The 22,949-nt window shown below is 44.3% G+C and overlaps 2 protein-coding genes across 2 annotated transcripts; one reads left to right on the forward strand and one right to left on the reverse strand.

Annotated features, from left to right (window-relative positions):
• Positions 1–2,701: 2,701 nt before the first annotated feature.
• On the forward strand, positions 2,702–12,700 carry xk (X-linked Kx blood group (McLeod syndrome); the record flags this gene model as incomplete). The annotated part of the gene is made up of 3 exons (XM_080537035.1): positions 2,702–2,946; positions 7,561–7,823; positions 11,724–12,700. The coding sequence occupies 3 exons, from the start codon at positions 2,702–2,704 to the stop codon at positions 12,698–12,700; spliced, it is 1,485 nt and encodes a 494-aa protein (XP_080393161.1).
• Positions 12,701–17,456: 4,756 nt separating this feature from the next.
• Positions 17,457–22,307, reverse strand: LOC308161462 (dynein light chain Tctex-type 3-like). Its single transcript, XM_080535485.1, has 5 exons — positions 22,205–22,307; positions 20,418–20,459; positions 19,832–19,955; positions 18,698–18,775; positions 17,457–17,569 (listed from the first exon to the last, which is right to left on the reverse strand). The coding sequence occupies exons 1-5, from the start codon at positions 22,232–22,234 to the stop codon at positions 17,493–17,495; spliced, it is 351 nt and encodes a 116-aa protein (XP_080391611.1). The 5' UTR covers positions 22,235–22,307; the 3' UTR covers positions 17,457–17,492.
• Positions 22,308–22,949: the final 642 nt, after the last annotated feature.

The raw sequence follows: 22,949 nt of genomic DNA on the forward strand, positions 1-22,949 counted from the left end.
ATTATAACATAGCGAGTCACACACGCACGCACGCACACACACGCCTCTCCTGGACCCTCTTGTGTTCTAGTAAACACTATGAGTGAATGAATGAATGAATGAATGAATGAATGAATAAATGAATGGTCTTTATTGTCATTGATATAGTACAGGTACCATACAACGACATTTGGGAGGGGGGGCTCCCCTGGTGCTAGGAAAAAAATACTAAAAACAAGAAGGGAAAAGAGCTGGTTTACATAAATAAAGGCTATGTACACTATCCACTATACTATACAAATAAAACACTGTGCTGTACTCTATGCTATGCTATAAATATCCTAACATTTCCTATCTCTGAACCTTATGTACACGAGGGTTGTCATATTGCACATAGTGTTATTGCACATTCATCTAAAGTGTCGCAGTTTGCAGGTTTGAAATGTTCACAGTTGTATTTCAGTATTGCACTTGATTACAATCTAGTAGCTGCCATCAAATTGTCTAGACATCCACTTGATCACTGCAATCCACTTTTACCAGGCTGCCCACATCTCCAATTAGTTCAAAATAATACGCAAGAATACACACTGGAACCACACTGTCCTGGTGTACATATGTGGGGTTTTCCTGCTGACCCCCCCCTCCCCCAATCTCAACTTCCCGTTGTTCCCGTCGGCCTCTTATCTTATTTCCTCACTCATAATAACCCCTCGACCTTCCCCTACTGTACGCTTCCTATTCTCTCGCCCATGTCTCTCAGGTTTGCTGACGTCTTGTTTAAATAAGTGTTTAGGACAGCAGGCTTCAGTGTGTTTACAGTCTGTTGTTCAAGGGCATGTCAGGAACGAGCTCCACGCTCTCCAGTCTCTCTCTCTCTGTGTGAAAAGTTAGATTGTGTGGACTGACTGGTTCACTGATTGTGTTTATAATGCCGTGGTTGAAGTGATTCATTTTCTAGTGTTGATATGATTCTTATGGGACATTGTAGGATTTGTATTGTGCATAACGGTATAGTGAGGAAAATTGACACTTGGTCACCAACTGGGTCGTCTGTGTTATGCTTACATTCTACTCTCAGAACACATATATATATACACACACACACACACACACACACACACACACACACACACACAGCTGGGTGTCAAGCCAAGAAAATTATGTCTGTTGTTTCTTTCTCATTCCAGAACCCATTTCATTAACAGGGGCAGATCCCTAGGCCTTATTAAAAGCCTTTTCCCCACACAACATAATTGCCTTTAAATGACTTTCAACCACTTCACCAGTTCAGTGTTGACTAATAAAAGTCAAACCACTGACCTCTGAGTCTGTGTCTTTACACTTGAGGAAATGATTCTAAATGTGTACAAAGAACTAACATCAATTCAGGTCCACTACCTATGTGTTTGCCCATCAGTCAAAATGATAGTTTTAACCATGTCTTGAAGTATGTTACGGCTGTGTTGGTTTTGTTTGGATATACAGCTGTAGATTCTAGTTTTGTAGGTTGCGTTTGTTAATCTTATGTTTGGTGTGCTCAATCACTCCCTTGAGGGTGGAGGGAGGATAAAAGCCTGGGAGAGACATTCCAAGTTGGTTTTGTGTTGGTTTTGTTTGGATACAGCAGCTGTAGTTTTGGAGATTCTAGTTTTGTAGGTTGTGTTTGCTAATCTTATGTTTGTAGCCATTTAGTCTTATTTGTATTTGATCGGTTAGTTAGGGTTAGAGTTAGGGTTACCACTTGGTCAGTTAAGTAATTTACTTTATATACCTTTATTATTATACGTATAATGATTTCAGTTCATGTGGTTCTCACGTGGAAACCTGTTTGTGTTACCATTTTACAATAAATCTTGTTTATTTTATATTCTCCCATCTCCTCTAGTTCTTGTCCCCCCGGTTTGATCTAATTGTTACACCAAACATCCCTAGACCTTATATGGGGTCGTAACAAAGTACAACAGCGTTTGTTTACAATTACATTGTTTACCATTGTAAAAACAAAACACGGTGCAGCAGCTTTCAGTCACGCTGCTGCATGCTCCTGGAACAAACTCCCTGAAGAAATCAAACAGGCCCAAACCCTTAAAATATTTAAATCTAAGCTAAAAACCTTCATGTTTTGCACCAGTTAAACACAAACACTTCTATCAATGTATTTTTTCCATTAACTATTGTCTTTTTAAATGTTTTATCTATTTACTTCTTATATTTGCTTTTATTCATTGTAATTTTTATTTTCTCATGCTCCTCTTGCTGTATTTTTAAAGAATGCATGTAAAGCACTTTGAATTGCCCCTGTTGTATGAAATGTGAATGTGCTATACAAATAAACTTGCCAAGACAATTTCCCCGCAAATCAATGGCTATATAATGAACTTAAAAGTAAAACAAATGATTTACCAAAATCCAGGTTACCCCTTTAAGACCGGAGAAGGGATTGAGGGGCCTGACAATCTGGAGCGGGGAGGGTTTCATTTATAGTACATGGGTTTACTCACGGTTCTCTCTGTGTGGGAGCGGCGATGAGCTCACTGCGCCACCTCCAGATCACTTCCAGGACAGCAGCATGGGATAAGAAAACAACCTGTCAAATGCATGAATACACGCCGGGGGAGCATCTCCGGCTCGGAGTCACTGGTCCTACGATGGTATAAACGAGTGGAGCTGGAGGGGAAAGAGCCTGCAATGAGAGTCTGCAATGGCTGAGTGAGTGAGGATGCGCCTCCCGAGCTCCATATTTGTGTCGGTGTCTCTGTTCACGGCCGAGACCACGGCAGCGCTGTACCTCAGCTCCACGTACCTGTCCGCCGGGGACGGGGTCTGGCAGGGGCTCACCCTGCTCTTCACCCTGGTGCCCTCGGTGCTCGTGCAGCTGACGCTCACCTTCATCCACCGGGACCTCAGCCGGGACCGGCCGCTCGTGCTGCTGCTGCACATCCTGCAACTCGGACCCATTGTGAGGTTAGTGCTGGGCTGGGCTGGGCTGGGCTGGGGTGGGGTGGGGTGGTCCTGGCTGGGCTGGGCTGGGCTGGGCTGGGCTGGGCTGTGTTGTGTCCCTGGGCTGGGCTGGGCTGTGTTGTGTCCCTGGGCTGGGCTGGGCTGGATCCTACTGAGTGTCCGTGTGTCTGTGTATCCGTGTGTCTGTGTATCTCTCTGTGCATTCCTGCATCTGATCACCTAACGAAACCCCAGCAATCTAATCCTTTATCCTTTAGAATCTAATCCTCCCTGAAAGGAGGGTGCTCTTTATTAGAACCTTAATCAAAACGAGGTTTAAATGTGAGATTCAGCGGTGTACCATTTAAGTGAATGTGGGGTGAATGCTTTAGTGTTAGGCATAAACAGCTTTGCAGAATGTCGCTCTCAACAGCGTGGAGTTGCAGATATAGCCCAGCTGATATTAGAGTCATTCGAGGATTGATCGTTATGTTATCCCGCCCTGGAAGGAGGGTGCTCTTTATTAGAACCTGAATCAAAACGAGGTTTAATAATGTGAGATTCGGCGGTGTACCATTAAGTGAATGTGGGGTGAATGCTTTAGTGTTGAGGCATAAACAGCTTGCAGAATGTTTGTTGGTCAGCGTGTGGCGCGCATCAGTGATGCCCCCTTTGTTGTTGGTGTTTTGTTTTTGCAATAGGCCACATATGTTGAGCGCTGTCTGTCTGTCTGTCTGTCTGTCTGTCTGTCAATGGAGGGTGGAAATAAACGCAGAGCTTTGTCAATACTCGCATCGATGTGTTTGATGTAATACGCCACCACACTGCGGCAGCCCGTGTCGGGGAGAGGAGCCTTGATTTAAAATCCGGCTCAGCGAGTCGTCATCTTCACTGTAATTAAATACCAACACACAATAAACAACACACTTCAATCAACACGTATTCTAACAGAAAAAATAATTCAATATCCTTTACTTGTGTTATGAGAACATTAACCGACATAGAAGCATTATTGTTTGTTTTGTTTACATTTGTAAATTGACCCATGTTGATGCAGTTCAGCAGTCCCAACAATACTATTTTGTATTGGTAGTAAACCTATAATACCCATAGCCATTAATTTAAAGGCACAGCGTGACGTTAGAATTATAAGGTTCTATCTCAATTTTTGTCAAAATTTAGTTTTTTTTTTACATAATCTGATCCATTAGGTGTTTATTAATGCCTGTGTGGTGTTATTTTTTAAAAATGTTGACATTTTTGAGTTAGTAATTCATAAAATACAAAGGTTCCATCTCACAAAACATAATGGAATGTAAAAACTTTGACGCTCAATATCTCTGACCTGCCCTAGACGGAGATAGAACCTTATCATTCTAAACGGAGATAGAACCTTATCATTCTAAACGGAGATAGAACCTTATCATTCTAAACGGAGATAGAACCTTATCATTCTAAACAGAGATAGAACCTTATCATTCTAAACGGAGATAGAACCTTATCATTCTAAACGGAGATAGAACCTTATCATTCTAAACGGAGATAGAACCTTATCATTCTAAACGGAGATAGAACCTTATCATTCTAAGCTCACGGACATTCTGACAGTAACCTTCTTTAGCCCAGCTGTTTATGATGGTGATCCCCATAGCATAGGCCTATATGTTATACTGGGTGTATGTGGTCTGGTACTGATTGATGTGCCGCATAGCCTGGTGTAAACCCAGTACAAACCATTGAAGGCCTGTTGCTGCCCTGAGTAAACCCAGTACTGGCCAGGCCATCTGCTGGAATCCGAGCCTAATCCCATCCAGAGCCCCACAAACCATCGCCTGTTCTACTGACTACACACGCATATCATGGAATGGACAGCTACGCAATTATAGGCAAACCAAAGCACCCTTGGCCACAGATACACACACACATTTTAGTATCTTTATACAGTCTGAGTCAGTCTGAGTCTAAGGGTACAGGTACAACACCTTCTCCTCCACATGTGCCCGGCTGCCAATTATTGCAGATATTCGTAATAGGACTTCACGAGTGTGCCGTCACTGGGACAGGGGGGAGGCTCACACACACACACACACACACACACACACACACACACACACACACACACACACAACGGAACGTTGTAGCCCACAGCTATGGAATATGCAAATCTGAGAATCCTCCCGAAAGCAAGCCAGAACTGGCAGATGAGACCCCTTGACCCCCCCTGTTGAGTTGTTTAGTTTCAAAGTATGCAAAGCTTGAGGCTAACAGTACAAACTATCGGTGGCTTTGTTAAACAGAAGACAACACTCTCTCTCTTACACTCTTACTGTCGTTGTGTTGTGTTGTGTTTTGTGCACCAGTCCAACAGATGGATACGATGATGATATGATGTCACATCACTTGAAGCAGGAGGAGTGTTGATGCCCCAGTAATGACCTCTGGATACGGGCCTGCCCCAGTCTCAAATTGAATGATTGGTAAAAGCACGTCTGCCAACAGCTCCACTGCACAACCCCGGCTCTAAGAATAGCACGTGTTGCTGCTACTGCTGCTGCAAGGCTCTTATCTGAGACAACACAACTAGAGGGGTTGTGTCTGTCATTACTGAAGCAGAGAGGCACACTTCCTCCTGGAAATACACACTAGCACATATAGGCTGCAGCTCTCTTGTCAAGACATGTTATTATGCCCCGCAACGAAAGTCTATAAACAACCATGTAAGGTTCTTGCTGCCTAGAGCTCATTTGGAAAAAGTTGAATTCCAGAAATAAGCTATATCCTCTATTGGAGATTGTTCGGTGTTCGGTGTGTATCTCCTTTCTGGCATAATCACCAGCAGTGGTTCAGCTTGGTTTATTTATTAATTTAACCATTATGCACTCTAAACGTATCTGCTCCAGATCTTCTCTGTTGCATGCAGGCAGGCCTATGTGATCATTCCTCTGTTACACTTAATTATGTTCCAGTGTCAATCCCCTGCAGTCTTTAGTTACCACACACGCGCACACACACACACACACACACACACACACACACACACACACACACACACACACACACACACACACACACACACTCATTTACTCAATGGACTTGGCTGACCGGAAATGTGGGACTAATCCCTGAGGTAGTTAGGTCTGCTTGGTATGTGGAGGATATACTGTATTTTCAATGGCGTGTGAACCCTGTATTGTGTCGTAGATTATATCTAAATATAGAATTTTTAAAAAAGGCAGCCTGCTTCGTTTCAAATTGCATAGGAAAAGGTATTTAATTTACTTTTGCAAAAGGAGGAAAGTTTACAGCATATCATGCGAGCCTGACAGTCAAAGGTTCCTCCAGAAAGTCTAGATACAGCGGATTTTATGTGTTAATGTCTTAGTAGGCATATTTCCCCCCACAATTGAGCAGGTGTGTACAGTAACAGTTAGTAGGATTAGTATGCAGGGTTCCCGCGCTGGTTCTTAAAAAGCCTTAAAGTCTAAAATCCGGCAATCAGATTCATAAGGCCTAAAAAGGTCTTAAGTTTCAGCTATTAGGTCTAAAGAATGAGGTGCTAGGTCTAAGAAATTAGATTAGCTTGTCCTGCAAGGAAATCAGTCCGACCACATCTATTTACGTGGAAATGAATCAAGCTGGAACCCAAAAAATGCCAATTCGCTGCCCCCGGGAGAAATTATTGGCAAACGAAGCTACGACAGGATGACAAAAAGCTATGATATGGTGTCGCGAATAGGTCAACTTTTCTATTCAAAGAGGTCTAAAAAAAGGTCTAAAAAGGTCTTAAATTTGACTTGTTGAAACTTCCTGAGTAGGAACCCTGAGTATAGCACTAACACTCAGCTGATTCATCTCTACAGCCACTGTGCATGTCACCGGGATGTGGCTTAGCCTGATAATCAGCCTGTCTGTTGCTGCTCTGCTGACTCCCTGCTCCCTGCCTGGCCTGTATTGGAGCTGTGGAGCAGAGCGGTGAACCGTCCCAACAGAGTGAGTTATACAGCCTGGCCGTGGGCCCGGACCCAGACCCAGACCCAGGCCTTTAGCCACTTTAGTGCTCCGCTGGCAGATGACTGTAGGCCTTCAGTGTGTCATTAACTGAGCTCTAATCACATTGAAGTGTGGATGGGATAGGTACTTGTAGATGGTCTTGCTGCTGCTGTTGTTGTGTGTGGTAGGTGTTAGGTTAACCAGAGGCATTGGTTATAGTCAGGTGGTGTGTGGTGTGTCTGTGTCTGTGTCTCTGTGTCTCTGTGTCTCTGTGTCTCTGTGTGTCTGTGTCTGTGTCTGTCTCTGTCTCTGTCTCTGTCTCTGTGTCTGTGTCTGTCTCTGTCTCTGTGTGTTGCAACCAGCAGATGCAGAGTATGTAAGGTATCGTGTGACTGGGGCGCTTAGGTGGCTTGGCGGGTTAAGCGCTGACCATGTAACTGCAGGGTTCCCGGTTCGATTCCGGCCGGGGACATATCCTGCATGTCATCCCTCCTCTATCTCACCCATCCTCCTGTCAAAATCTTCACTGTAACTGTCAATAAAAATGGAAAATATTAGACATCATCTTTAAGAAAAAAAAGATATGGTGTTAGGAGAAAGCAGAGTGATGGCTGTTCTGTCTCTCTGTCCTGTCTGGTCTGTCTCCAGGTGTCTGGAGGCGTTCTGTATCTACGGCAGCGTGGGCGGCGTGGAGGAGCCCTATGTCAGCATCACCAGGAAGCGCAAGATGCCCCGGGCGGGTCAGTCTGAGGAGGTGGAGCGGCAGGTGGGGCAGGCGGAGGGGAAGCTGTTCACACACCGGGCCGCCTTCGCCCGCACCTCCGTCATCCAGGCCTTCCTGGGCTCCGCCCCTCAGCTCACCCTGCAGGCTTACATCTGTGTCCTGCAACAGGGCGTGTCCGTCGGGAGAGGTGAGTGGGAGTGTGTGTGTGTGTGTGGGTGCGTGTGTGTGTGTGTGTGTGTGTGTGTGCGTGCGTGTGCGTGTCGCTCGAGTGTGTGGGTGTGCACACTAGTGTACTCGCTAGTGTACTCGCTAGTGTGTTTGTGTGTCGCATGTGTGTGGATAGTGTGTGTGTGTGTGTGTGTGTGTGTCGCTCGAGTGTGTTTGTGTGTCGCATGTGTGTGGATAGTGTGTGTGTGTGTGTGGGTGTGTGTCGCTCGAGTGTGTGGGTGTGCACGCTAGTGTACTCGCTAGTGTGTTTGTGTGTCGCATGCGTGTGGATAGTGTGTGTCTGACTGTACATGCGTGTATACGTACGTACACTCAAGCATGCAGCTCTTGTATGGTTGTGTCTTACTAGCTAGATGAATGCTTGTCCCTCTGACTCCACCTGAAGAGAAGAGGCCCCAGCCAGTCTGGCTATATTATAAGGAGTCCTGTTCAGCCCTGTTCAGCTGCATTAACATAGCTGAGTTATCTCTGCTGGCTGCCTCCCACAGGGCCTCTGTACTGAGACACAGTTTCTTCCATGTCTCTCCCCCCTGAGAGCCAGCAGCTATCTCCCACAGCCACACACACACACACACACACACACACACACACACACACACACACACACACACACACACACACACAGTCACTAGAGCCCAGCGTCAGTGTGGTGTGGGCTGATTAGCTAACGGCCATGTGGAAAATAAGTGGATGGTGTTTTCATGACTCAAAGTGGTGTTATGTAATGCCATTCTCTCTCTCTCTCTCTCTCTGATATTGAGTATGATAAAGGGTAGTATCTGGTAATTGGTGTGGTGCTGTCTAACACATTTTCTGAGCTGTGTGTGTGTGAGAGAGAGAGAGAGAGAGAGAGAGAGAGAGAGAGAGAGAGAGAGAGAGAGAGAGAGAGAGAGAGAGAGAGAGAGAGAGAGAGAGAGAGAGAGAGAGAGAGAGAGAGAGAGAGAGAGAGAGAGAGAGAGAGAGAGAGAGAGAGAGAGAGAGAGAGAGAGAGCTCAAAGCTGATTAGATTAGATTCAACTTTGTTCAACAACTTGTCATTGCAGAAGTACTAGACAATGAAATGCAGTTTAGCATCTAACCAGAAGTGATAATATAGTGATATATAAGAACATGATATATATAAAAACATGATATAAAAACATGACAATGATAGTGATATGTACGGTAGTTTAGAGTATACAGTTATGAGCTATGTACAGTTAAGGTAGCTTATGTACAGTATGTAATGTACAGGATGTTTTCAAGCTGGATCAGTTTAATTTCAAGAGCAGCCAGACCTGCTGACAGTATCTCATTAATAATAATCATAATAATAATAATAACTTTTTATTTGTATAGCGCTTTTCTTGCAAACGTTGAAGCTCAAAGTGCTCCAATCATATTTTTTAGAAAATAGATTTTAAAGAGTTTTTAGTCTTGACTTGAACATATTTGTTGAGGTTGCATCCCTAATGTAAACTGGCAGTGCATTTCACAATCTGGGTGCATAAAATGAGAATGCAGCCTCACCAAATCTCCTCTTTTGTACATGTGGTACACAGAGAAAAACAGCGTCAGAAGACCCGAGAGCTCTGTTGGGCTGATATGCTAGCAAAAGGTCTCTCAGATATTCTGATGCTGTGCCAGTGAGAGCTTTATAAACAAGCAGAAGGATCTTGAAATCTATTCTGAACTTAACAGGAAGCCAGTGTAGAGTCTAATAATAATAATAATAATAATAATAATAATAATAATAGGAGTTATATGAGCTCTTCTGCTTGTTTTGGTTAAAACTCTCGCTGCTGCATTTTGGACTAATTGCAGCTGGCCAATAGCTTTCTTTGGAAAACCAGAAAGGAGACTGTTACAATAGTCCAAACGGGTAATAACAAAAGCAACACTTCTGCATCAGCTTGCCAGAGAAAATGTCTAACTTTTGCAATAAGCATGAGTATATATGTTAAGCCACATTTGAATCACGTTGTTTACAAACACTTCCTGTTTTATTTCCGTTGTTGAGACGTACACGTTGTGGCAATCACTTGTACTGGCCGGGAGGGGAAAGCACACACTCAGACTGGAGAACGACACAGAGACCGGGGGATATCTTTAGCCACTCTGGGCGTATTCAATAAAACAAAGAGAAAATCGGTATTGAATAATAATAATAATCATCCAACTAAGGTTCTTCCTCGTCTCGTGGGTAAAGGGGAGAGATTGACCCAGGTATGGGTCAGATTGACCCAGGTATGGCTCGTCTGAGCCTGGAGCAGCTGCCTCTCGTTCGGGGGTGTCTCCCGCCACGGCCACTCGGTTGGCCACACTCGGCCGTTCCTGGGGAGGCAAGAATGGAACACGTTACAGGATAGAACACGTTACAGAATAGAACACGTTACAGGATAGAACACGTTACACAATAGAACACGTTACAGAATAGAACACGTTACACAATAGAACACGTTACAGAATAGAACACGTTACAGAATAGAACACGTTACACAATAGAACACGTTACACAATAGAACACGTTACAGAATAGAACACGTTACACAATAGAACACGTTACACAATAGAACACGTTACACAATAGAACACGTTACAGAATAGAACACGTTACAGAGTAGAACACGTTACAGGATAGAACACGTTACAGAATAGAACACGTTACACAATAGAACACGTTACACAATAGAACAAAGTTGATTTTGGAATAAAAAGAGGAGATGTCTGAATGTTTCTCTGTCATGTGTAGAGGAGGACACACACCTAACCTCTCTCTCCTTTGCACTCTCTCACACTCTCTCTATCTCCTTTGCACTCTCTCACACACACTCTCTCTCTCTCCTTTGCACTCTCTCACACACTCTCTCTCTCTCTCTCCTTTGCACTCTCTCACACACACTCTCTCTCTCTCTCTCCTTTGCACTCTCTCACACTTGCCACCTGGTGGCATACCCGCCAGTGTGAGACGGGGTTGAGGTCAACACTGTCCCACAGCAATTCTAACCACTACAAGTTATGATAAAACAAAAACACATATTTGACAGCCCTAATATTTTCATATTTGTGATTCTACCATAAGACTCACGTTCTGACTGCTTGTCGGGCGGCCCCCTCTCAGCCCCTTCTGGCTGTCTCCCGGCTCCTTCTCTGTGCCGCCTCTGGGAGACACAGGTGCACCGGGATGGGCTGATTGGCCCCGAGGTCGAGGTGCGCTTCCTGCGGCCATCCGCCTGATTGCCTAACGCGGGGCAGCTGAGCGAAGGGACGGTACCTTCCGGCTATGACGGAGGGCGTGGTGGTCGCTGTCTGAGGTGCTGAAGGCCTTTACCTCTCCGCTGGGATGAGGAGGGGTTGCCACAAAGTCTTATAGGACAGAGGAAAAGAGTTTGTGTCTATTTTGTCCTTGATAACTTGAATAAATTGCCCGTTCTATATGTAGGAGAGATATCCCTTTCTCAGGTGATACGGTTGTCCTTTATCGATTCAATATCCTCTAGCCTTTCTCTCCTTCTCTCCCTCCGCCCCTTCTCTCTCCCCCTCAGTCTCTCTCTCGCTCTCTCTCTCTCTCACACGCAAATGATAACCTTGGTAGCTACATTAGTGAGCATCTGGGGCCTGAAAACGTTTTGTGTACTGTCAATGATGCTGGCGGTCTGATGCTGAATTTGTAACCTTGTCCTGAATTTGTAACCTTGTCCTTTATAGTCTTTGTCCTGAGTGGTTAGGTGTCTGTGGAACAGGGAGGAGGAGGAGGAGGAGGATGATGATGATGATGATGTCGATGTCTTCCATGTCCTAAGTGTCTGTGGAATTGCCGTATGCCGTATGATAAAGAGGATTTAAAAATGATAATCCTCTCTCTCTCTTTCTGTCTCAGGCACCCTGATGGTGATCTCTCTCCTGTCCATCGTGTACGGCGCCCTGCGCTGCAACATCCTGGCCATCAAGATCAAATACGACGACTACGAGGTGGACGTGAGCCCCGGCGCCTACCTCTGCGTCTTCCTGTGGCGGAGCTTCGAGATCGCCACCCGGGTGGTGGTCCTGGTCCTCTTCAGCTCGGTCCTGCAGATCTGGATCCTCCCCGTGGTGCTGGTCAACTTCTTCCTCTTCTTCTTCTACCCCTGGGTCCTGTTCTGGCACAGCCACTCCCCGTTCCCGGAGAACATCGAGAAGACCCTGACGCGGGTCGGGACCACCATCGTCCTCTGCCTGCTCACCTTTCTCTACGCCGGGATCAACATGTTCTGCTGGTCGGCCGTGCAGCTCCAGCTCAGCGACCCGGACCTGATCAACAAGTCCCAGAACTGGTACTGCATGACGGTGTACTACATGCTGCGCTTCGTGGAGAACGCCTCGCTGCTGCTGCTGTGGTACGTCCACAAGACCGACTTCTACCGGTTCATCTGCGCCCCGCTGCTGGTGCTGCAGCTGTTGGTGGCCTACGCTCTGGGCATCTTCTTCATGCTGGTGTTCTATCAGTTCTGTCACCCCTGCCGGAAGCTCTTCTCCTCCAGTATGACCCAGGGGCTCTGGGACTGCCCCGGCCTGCTCTGCCTGCTGTGCGACGCTCGCCCCTCGGGGGGGGACGCCGGAGGCGGAAAAACTGAGAAAGCCGCTCTGAACCCACCGTCCGAACCCACCGCCACCGCCACCACCGCTCATAAAGAACCGGTCCCCCCAGACACGGCCCACGACGTGTCCGACGACACGGTGTACGAAATGCCCAATGACACGTTGACCTACGACTTTGCCGGTGACTCGGTGACGCAGGGCGTGCCCAACGTCCCAGGTCAGGGGAGTACAGGCGAGAGGAACGGTGACTTCAGCCACAGCCAGACCAGCAACGCTTAAGGAGAGCCATGATTGGTTAAACGTGCCGTTCAGAGGAGGCCCCGGAAGCACAAGGCAACATCTGCGGTGCTGTTGTCTCCCTCTGTGACCCTTTAAGTGCCATACGAACCCCTCTGCTTTGTCAGTTAAGTTTACACACCAAGCCCTCTGGTCTCAACCTCCTAACCACCATGACCCATAGCTACGGCCCTAACTCACTAACTCACCCGATGGTCTAGCATCTTGTTTAACCCTTAAACCCCCACTATGACCTATGACACCATACTCCTTAATTGTAACCGCCCAACCCCCTAGTAAAAGACATTGTTAGGTTGCCATGGAGAGGGACTTACAATTCTTTCAGCGGTCGACGTGACACACGCCAGCAGCTCCGTACAAATCCGTGGAGTTATAGGGAATTGTCCATTTGCGGACTACAGAAACTACAGAATGGAAATGTTCCAGGATTATTAAACTAGGCCTTTAGGTGCAGAGAGACTCTTTCAACCAAAATGGTGACTGCAGCCTTTAACACAGTGATGTCCCTCAGCTGCATGACTGGGTTGATTGAAGTCAGACTGCCATCACAGCCTTTCTAATGAGGATCGACATGTTTCCACGAGGCTAGAGGAAGTAGAAAAGGGAGGACGGGGTGTATCATGTGTTTGATACCGTCCTTCATTCTGTTCCAGGCATTACATTGAGCACCATCCTCTGGTTTGTATCTCCACCAGCCTCCCTCCAGTGCATTACTGCTTTGATGAGCCATGTTCTTTGGTATTGTTGTATTTACATAGTTTCACATGTGGGGGGGCAGGGGGGGGGGTGTGCATGTACTGATCCTCCCACTACCTGAGAGTTCTTCTGTTTTCACGTAAATATCAGTTGGGTTGGGGGGGGGAAACGGTAGGGTTTTTGTACAGGGTTGGATTTCTTTTTTTAATCCTCTAGTCTTACAGCTGTGACCAGCCTCTGCTTTTTTTACTACTTCCTTAAAAAGAGCTTTATCATCATGCGCACTGCTTCTGTGAGGTGTTGGCGCTTATGACACGTGGCGACAGTTGATCTCTTAGCACTAATGTATGACTGATGATGATGACTGAGAGAACAATCTTCTCATCCAACATATTACTGTATGTAAATGCATGATAACTGCCTCTGATAAACTCTCTCTCTCTCTCTCTGTGTATCACGTCTCTTGCATGTCTTCCGCATGCTGACCAAGGACTTCTCTAGCCACAGCTTGTGAGAGCAGCAGCAGCTGTTGTTGTTTTGTCTGTGGCTTTTACTAATTCATGCTGTGCTATTGTATGTCCCTGAGTCTGAGTCTGTTTCCGCCAATGCTGGTGTGATTTATTATTGAGGATATTTATATTACACACAGAATTGCACAATATCTATTTGAAAAGAAAGTGGTTGATATTTGGAATGGTGAAAAATGCATTTTCATGCATCTTAGCTCAAAGCTTGTATGTGTGTATAGCGTGTATGTATGTATGTATTTGTTTTGTGTCATTTATTTTCACTTGCTCATCTTTTGTTATGCAGTTGCACAGGGGTTAGCGACCTTTAGTATCATATGAATGATCCATCTAGTTTGTATTGAAAAGACTTTAAAGCCAAACCCGAATTTTGAAAAACCTTGAGAAATCTAAATGTATATAACGCACAGTGTTGTGAATCAAGCTAACAAAGACTAAGATGAATAAAAGTGATATTTTAATTACAGTGTCCTACAGAAAATGTACATGTGATCTAATGTGTGACTACTGTAGTTTTGTTTTGACCACGGTATCAGACCACATAGCCGAGTCCATACTGCCCTCTAGTGGTACATTTAGTAAACACGCCTGATTACTTGGATCTCTAGCCTTGAATCAAACACAATTACTCCATTTGTTTCCCAGGCTCATAAATCTAGTCTTGAGGGTCAGTGGCCCAAACTGATGGGGAGAGGATTTACAGAGGTTTATTGCACAAGTTGTACTAGAACGTACACTCACCGACCACTTTATTAGGAACACTTGTTGTACACATTCTCATTCATGGAGGTGGTGTAATGGTGTGGGGAATGTTTTCTTGGCATGCTTTCTGGGCCTGTTAATACCAATCGCATGAATGCCACAGACCATTATAGTATTGTTGCTGACCATGTGCATCCCCTCATGGCCACAATTTATTTAGGTTATTTTCGAATGGCTACTTCCAACATGATAATGCACCATGTCACAAAGCCAAAGTTGTCTCAAATTGGTTTCATGAACATGACGTTGAGTTCAGTGTTCTTCTGTGGCCTTCACAGTCACTGGATCTGAATCCAATAGAACACCTTTGGGATGTGGTAGAACAGGAGATTCACAGCTTGAAAGTTCACCTGAAAAATTGACCTGCAGGAATTGCGTGATGCAATCATGTCATCATGGACCAGAATCTCAAAGGAATGTTTCCAACATCTTGTGGAATCAATGCCACAAATAATTTAGGCTGTTTTGAGAGCAAAGGGAGGCCCTACTACCCAGTATTAGTATAGAGTTCCTAATAAAGCGTTTGGTGAGTGTATAAATCCATAACCTGTCTCAGGCATGAAATAGCCTTGTTCCATCTCACCTATATGATCAATTTCTCATGTGACGGCCTCTTTTCATGCTCAACATTCGCCTTAATTTAAAATGAATAAACACTTCGAGACAAACATCTGTTTTGTCATGTTTGTGTACAAGCCAGGGTATAGTTAAATACTGCATTATTTATAGAATTAACGAAGGGTTTCACTTATCGTTTTGGACATGTGATTATTCACATGGGCCTTAGCTTGATTTCCTTCCTGTAATAAAAACTAGTGGAGAGAATGACTCTATTGCACCCAAATTGTGGAACGCACTGCCAGTTTACATTAGGGATGCAACCTCAGCAAATATGTTCAAGTCAAGACTAAAAACCCATCTTTTTAATATTGCCTTTAAATGACTAAATAATTCAATTAAGATTATATAATGATTAAAGCACTGAGCTGCAACGTTTGCAGGAAAAGCGCAATACAAATAGTTATTATTATTATTATTATAACCCAAAGATGACCGAACTGCAATAAGGAATCTTGCTCCCAAACCGCTATGTGAAGGTAACTGACCTCTGACTGACCTATAGCTACTGTCAGGGGTTTTCCTGGCTCAAAATGAGGCGGCGGAGGTACCAGAGGCGTTTGCCATCGGGGGGACCCATGAAGCCAGGCTGTCTGGGGGTCCTTAAACGAGCATCAAACACTTCATTTCTTGCATTCTGGTGAATTTAGATGCACCAATTTGTGCCTTTTCTGCATCAATTTATGGTGGAAATGTCATTATTTATGTAAAGGAGAACACAATATTCAGGCACCAGATGACCATTAAAAATAGAATGTAATATAATGCAATATAAGGCTCTCAAGCATTCTGTACTTTAACATATGTATTCTCCTTGAGCAGTCAACATCAACTAACAGCTATTTCGCTAGCAAACACGAAAGCTAACTTATTTGCAAATGCAGTTCGAAATGACAGAAATCCACCGAGTGCAACGCTTGTAGAAAATACGACCGTCGAGAGCTGGAGGCGGCTAGAAATATGACGGAGGCGGCCGCCTCGTAATTCTCTATGCAGGAAAAACCCTGCCTACTGTATGCTTGCTGCTGCACCTCATATCTACCTGCTGCTTCACAGATTCAACAACTCAGAAAGAGACACAGGACATCGGTGTCATGTTAAATATGTTAAATAAAACATTTAATGAACTGAAATATACATGAACAAGCAGGTTAGTACAGCGGACGCAGCATGGCTGGATTAATAGTGTTTGTTCCCTGCTGGGCTCCAGGTGTTCCACACATCACGGGTAGGACCGGAGGGTGGAGAGGCCACGGCAGAGAGCACTGTTCTGGACCATCAGTTAACTGTAACACTGTCCTCAAGGGGGGGACCAACGCCTGGAGCATCAGACCAACACCGGTTATTTGACAAATACAGTTACAATCCATTACAACATATTATTGAGTCATCGCAGTCATCATATCATATGAGACGTTGAAAGAAATGGGGCAAGGTAAAGATGATACATGAAGCCTGCTACAAAGGAAGGGGTTTAACTTGAAATAAATACATTGTGGTATGTTTAATGAATAAGTCTTGAACATGTTCTTAAATTAAAAAGCGCTCCTTCAGGCTGGCAAAAAGACGGAACCCCCGCAGCGGTCTCTCCTCTCTTGGGAATGTACTCAAACTGATCACTGAGCTTCAAAGACTCCACTCTGGTGTGGAAATCTTAAAATAAATACGTTAGCTAGATAGTATTACAACTCACGCAAACTGTGCATGAGCCACGGGAATTATCGTCATCTTAAAAAGTAGTTTATTGATCTAGTTAATACTATCTTTCCACACACATCTTTGAAGTAGAAGTTTGTCGTTACTCAACTCAAAGGATCTCGACTGGTTTCAGTAGTGCTTTGTTTCCCTGGTCCCCACAGAGCACCACGTTAACACAACGTCTCCACACGCAACGATAACGAATTGGATTTATCTAGCTAGTGCTTCCCCACCAGGTGCCCTTTCCAAAGCGCTTTATAAACATCACTGAGTTCCCATCCTAAGGTTACCGTATTCGTAACAGGGGATGGAGAGGTATTTTTATACGGTAGACATTTCCTGTCACAGGTACTCATCGAAGGATCTTGAAGGCTGGAGGTGGTCGTCGTGCGTGCCAGTTTGTGTGCGCGGCTCTCTGTGAGAGGGGGGGGGGGGGGGGGGGGCGGTCCGGAGAGTAAACACAGGGTCCTGTGTTACAAGGTCACTGCCACGGCGAACACGCTCACCACACAGTACATGGTGCGGTTCTCCCATCTGACCGTGCAGCTTCCTACAGAAAAAGACCCACAAAAAGACCAATCAGAGAAGTCCAGATGACAGTCGATCAGAGATCATCAAATCAGTTACAATCAGAAAGAACACAGCGACAGAATAATGAATTCAAACACACACAGTCACATCAGGATTCGAAAGTGACATCCAGTGCGAGCTCACTGTGATGCATGGAATGGTATGAGGTCATAAAACATGTATGTCTTTGTTGTTACATCATAGTAGTGATAACACTGTGTACTTCAAACACATCAAATAGCGTTTTAATCAAAAAAGTGTTTCAGGGTAGGTAAATGGTAAATGGTAAATGGACTGCACTTATATAGCGCCTTTTTTGCTGCTCCAAAGCGCTTTACAATGGCCTCTCATTCACCCATTCACACACCAATGGCGGCAATGGTAGTTGTGTGTGGTGGTCCCTGGGTAATGTAGTTGTGTGTGGTGGTCCCTGGGTAATGTAGTTGTGTGTGGTCCCTGGGTAATGTAGTTGTGTGTGGTCCCTGGTTAATGTAGTTGTGTGTGGTGGTCCCTGGTTAATGTAGTTGTGTGGTCCCTGGTTAATGTAGTTGTGTGTGGTCCCTGGGTAATGTAGTTGTGTGTGGTCCCTGGTTAATGTAGTTGTGTGTGGTCCCTGGTTAATGTAGTTGTGTGGTCCCTGGTTAATGTAGTTGTGTGGTCCCTGGTTAATGTAGTTGTGTGTGGTGGTCCCTGGTTAATGTAGTTGTGTGTGGTGGTCCCTGGTTAATGTAGTTGTGTGTGGTGGTCCCTGGGTAATGTAGTTGTGGTGGTCCCTGGTTAATGTAGTTGTGTGTGGTCCCTGGTTAATGTAGTTGTGTGGTCCCTGGTTAATGTAGTTGTGTGGTCCCTGGTTAATGTAGTTGTGTGTGGTGGTCCCTGGGTAATGTAGTTGTGTGTGGTGGTCCCTGGGTAATGTAGTTGTGGTGGTCCCTGCCCTGGTTAATGTAGTTGTGGGTGGTCCCTGGTTAATGTAGTTGTGTGTGGTGGTCCCTGGGTAATGTAGTTGTGTGGTCCCTGGTTAATGTAGTTGTGTGTGGTGGTCCCTGGGTAATGTAGTTGTGGTGGTCCCTGCCCTGGGTAATGTAGTTGTGTGGTCCCTGGTTCTCACCGTCAGTAGCAGTGTCCCAGTAACAGGAGTTGGCTGTGTGAAGACCAGCGCCACTCTTTTGCATGACGGCACAGTTCACTGAAAGACAAGAGACCAGGAAACACTGTTGCTGCTGCTTACACTTCAACTCTCAACATTCTGTTTACACTTCAACTCTCAACATTCTGTTTACACTTCAACTCTCAACACTCTGTTTACACTTCAACTCTCAACATTCTGTTTACACTTCAACTCTCTACATTCTGTTTACACTTCAACTCTCTACATTCTGTTTACACTTCAACTCTCAACATTCTGTTTACACTTCAACTCTCAACATTCTGTTTACACTCCAACTCTCAACATTCTGTTTACACTTCAACTCTCAACATTCTGTTTACACTTCAACTCTCAACATTCTGTTTACACTTCAACTCTCAACATTCTGTTTACACTTCAACTCTCAACATTCTGTTTACACTTCAACTCTCAACATTCTGTTTACACTTCAACTCTCAGCATTCTGTTTACACTTCAACTCTCAACATTCTGTTTACACTTCAACTCTCAACATTCTGTTTACACTTCAACTCTCAACATTCTGTTTACACTTCAACTCTCAACATTCTGTTTACACTTCAACTCTCAACATTCTGTTTACACTTCAACTCTCAACATTCTGTTTACACTTCAACTCTCAGCATTCTGTTTACACTTCAACTCTCAACATTCTGTTTACACTTCAACTCTCTACATTCTGTTTACACTTCAACTCTCTACATTCTGTTTACACTTCAACTCTCAACATGTGTGTTTGTCACCATTCCTTGCATTAAAATGATTTTTTTAATTATTTCTACCTCCACCAGTCTCTTCTATGTTTCAACACTATTATGATGTGGCTGTAATCATGTTATGCCTGTAATCATGTAATGTAATGTTATGTTATGCTGTAATCATGTTAGTGTTCCTCTGTGGCTCAGTTGGTAGAGCATGGCGCTAACAACGCTTAGGCTGTGGGTTTCGATTCCCACTGGGACCATATATACTGAAATGTCTGCAAATGTCATACACTGCAATGTAAGTCGCTTTGGATAAAAGCGTCAGCTAAATGGCATACATTATGCCAATCATTCACTTCTCCTAACATCATACCTATGTACTTGAACAGTCTGCCTGGTTTGACCAGGTGAGTAAGAGAGAGCTCCACTATGCTGGCGGTCCACTGGTTCACTTTGTTCTGGTTGTAGTCGATTCCCCCGATAATACTTTCAATACACTGAAACATACACAAGATCATCATTAAGGAGAGTAATGTTCATGACCACAGTTAAAAACCAATGAAATAAGTTAATAACCGGAGTTCATTTAGTGAAATCAAAGTAAAGGCTAGAGGGTTAGACAGACACCCCTGTAGACTCACAAACATGTTAGGCATATAAGAGAAAAGCTATTTATGAATGAATGAATGAATGAATGAATGGTCTTTATTGTCATTGCTACAGTACAGGTACCAAACAACGAAATTTAGGAGGGGTGGCTCCCCTGGTGTTAGGAAAGAAAAAAAAAAAAACTTTTAAAAAAATCACAAGAAGGGAAGGAGCTGGTTTACATAAATAAAGGCTATGTACTCTATCCACTGTACTATACTGTACAGATAGACGACTAGGGTTGTCATATTGCACAATAGTGTTATTGCACATTTATTTAAAGTGTCGCAGTTTGCAGGCTTGAAATGTACCTCTTTGACAGAGACGCTGGCTTCATCTGCGTTGAAGGAAACCTGTGAACAGAAACATAAACAGAGAGAGAGAGCAGTGATGATTAACATGAAACATTTGACATTTATCCTCACTGAAAGAGGATGAAAACAAACGCCTTTGCTGCTGCTGTTGATATTGCCATTCATGCTGATGCTAACCTGATGCTAACCTATCATCAAGCCATCCCGGTCACTGACCCCCCCCCTCCCCCATATTAGGGGACCTCACACATGTTTTAGAGGAATGCTTGGTATATTTAGGGACATTGTTTGGCCCTGGAATGTGCTGCTTCACATCTCTGGCGGTGATGATAACTCACGGTTTGGAGTGCTGTGTCTCCTCCTGATTGGGAGTCTGAGGCCTGTATCTGAGGTCTCTCCTCTCTCTACAACAAGACACAACAACCATTTCACTGTTGGAATGTTTAGAACACTACGGAACACTGGGAATTAGTTCTGTGTTCTCAGAGGAAAGAAACATAGAATTTGAAGCCTCTTGACATCAAGGAGTTTCCTTCAGTGTCTGCCCTACATCTCACAGCTGTGGTAAGCAGATTTATTTTTGTATTTATATGATATTGTTACAGGTGTGTGATTTTTTGATCAATGAGAACACTCTAATGTTGATATCAAAATGTTGCTTTATGTTAATTTAATCATTTTACCCTCTGTTCAGTGCCAATTTAGAGTAGATAAAGTAGAGTATAGTAGAGTATTTTTCACCATGGAGAAATTCATTTCCAGCAGCAGGTAGCCGCTTTTTTAGGTGATACCTTTTGGGACCATCATTTTCTGACACATTCTTTATAACCAAGGAATCACTGCTTGTGTTCGACTCTGAATGTTTTGGGGTACTTGTGCACCGCTTATTAGTTTTCTTGTATTGTTTCTTTCTCTTAATATCAGGTGATTTATCAAAACTGTCTTCCATGCTTGTACTTTTGGATCTACTGTATGCTTCGGTCATGCTATTATGACCTACATTTCCCTGCTTGTTCTCACGATCATAGCTCCATCTTCATAGCTTTAGAAGAGCTCCTCCCTTTGTGAGAGAGATGACAACCCAACAAGTGCTGCTGATGCAAGAAGATATATAAGGTTCATAAAAACTGTTCATAAACCTTATGAATGGTTTATGGTTTTCTGGTTTTCTCTGTGTACCACATGTACAAAAGAAGAGATTTGGTGAGGCTGCATTCTCATTTTATGCTCCAGATTGTGGAATGCACTGCCAGTTTACATTAGGGATGCAACCTCAGCACATATGTTCAAGTCAAGAATAAAAACCCATCCTTTTAATATTGCCTTTAAATGGCTAGCTAGCTAGCTGTGCTAGCAGTGTCCCAGCAGCCAGCAGCATTCAACAAGATAGCCAGATCGTACATAATAGCCTCTTAGCACAGCTAGCTACTACAGATACATGACTATGTGTGGATCAACATCCCTGGTTACTGACCAACCACACCCATGATGACATCATGTGTAGCACATTAGATGAACACAGAGCACAGGGATGAATGAAGGAACATCAACAACATTTCGTTGTGTTAAGCAGATTATTATTGTTGTTATTTGTCCAGTTTCATGTGAAATCTTAGTCAGTGATGTTAATGGGCCTTACTCGTGTGTGACGTTTCCAGCTAAGCTAGACATGCTAGCACTGGATAGCTTCACCATCACCATGGTAGCAGTGGGCTGAATAACACAATAATCATCACAAAGCTTAAGAATGTCAAACTAAACACAGAGTCTAAGGCAGGCCTTACCTCCGAGTCTCCGGAACTGTATTCCTCCATCGCTTTTTAAAGCAAATTATGACTCTTTTTATTCCAAAGAGTTTGTCTTTCCCCCTCTCTTGTCTTGTTCCGCTGTGTCTGTCAGATGATCTGTCGGAATGATCAAAGCGGATGTGAAGACACGCCCACACGATGTAAAGACACGCCCACAAATGTGAAGACACGCCCACACGAAAAGACACGCCCACACGAGCCCAACATGACAGGAGAAGATTATTTGCTGCCCCCTGGCGGTGAGAGGTCGTTTTTATATTACTTCTACTAAAGAGTATGTATGTAGCGAGATCTACATCGTAGTTAACATTTTATTTTTATTTTTTACATAGGTTATGGTGTAAGAAGTTGTAGACTGGCTAATTATTGTGTATGATAATTATTTGTTATTGAATTGTATTAAACAATGTAAACAATAATTGGGGAAATACGATTTATTGATCGATGAGCTCTCTCTCTCTCCTTCTCTCTCCCTCTCTCTCTCTCTCCCTCTCTCTCTCCCCCTCTCCCTCTCTCTCTCTCTCCTTCTCTCTCTCTCTCTCTCTCTCTCCCTCTCTCCCTCTCTCTCTCTCTCTCTCTCTCTCTCTCTCTCTCTCTCTCTCTCTCTCTCTCTCTCTCTCAAGCACACACACACACACACACACACACACACGCCACGCCCCCTCCCTCCACACGGGAACACCCTGGCCACGCCCCCTCCCTCCCTCCACACGGGAACACC

Source organism: Nansenia antarctica (genome assembly GCF_963989245.1).
Source record: "Nansenia antarctica genome assembly, chromosome: 7".
Lineage (NCBI taxonomy): Eukaryota > Metazoa > Chordata > Actinopteri > Argentiniformes > Microstomatidae > Nansenia > Nansenia antarctica.

Coding starts and splice junctions, on each gene's coding strand:
- LOC308161462 (XM_080535485.1), bottom strand. CDS start 22,234: ATGGAGGAATACAGTTCCGGAGACTCGGAG. Junction 20,460..22,204: donor ACAGTTCCGGAGACTCGGAG/GTAAGGCCTGCC, acceptor TTCTGTTCACAG/GTTTCCTTCAACGCAGATGA. Junction 19,956..20,417: donor CCAGCGTCTCTGTCAAAGAG/GTACATTTCAAG, acceptor TGTATGTTTCAG/TGTATTGAAAGTATTATCGG.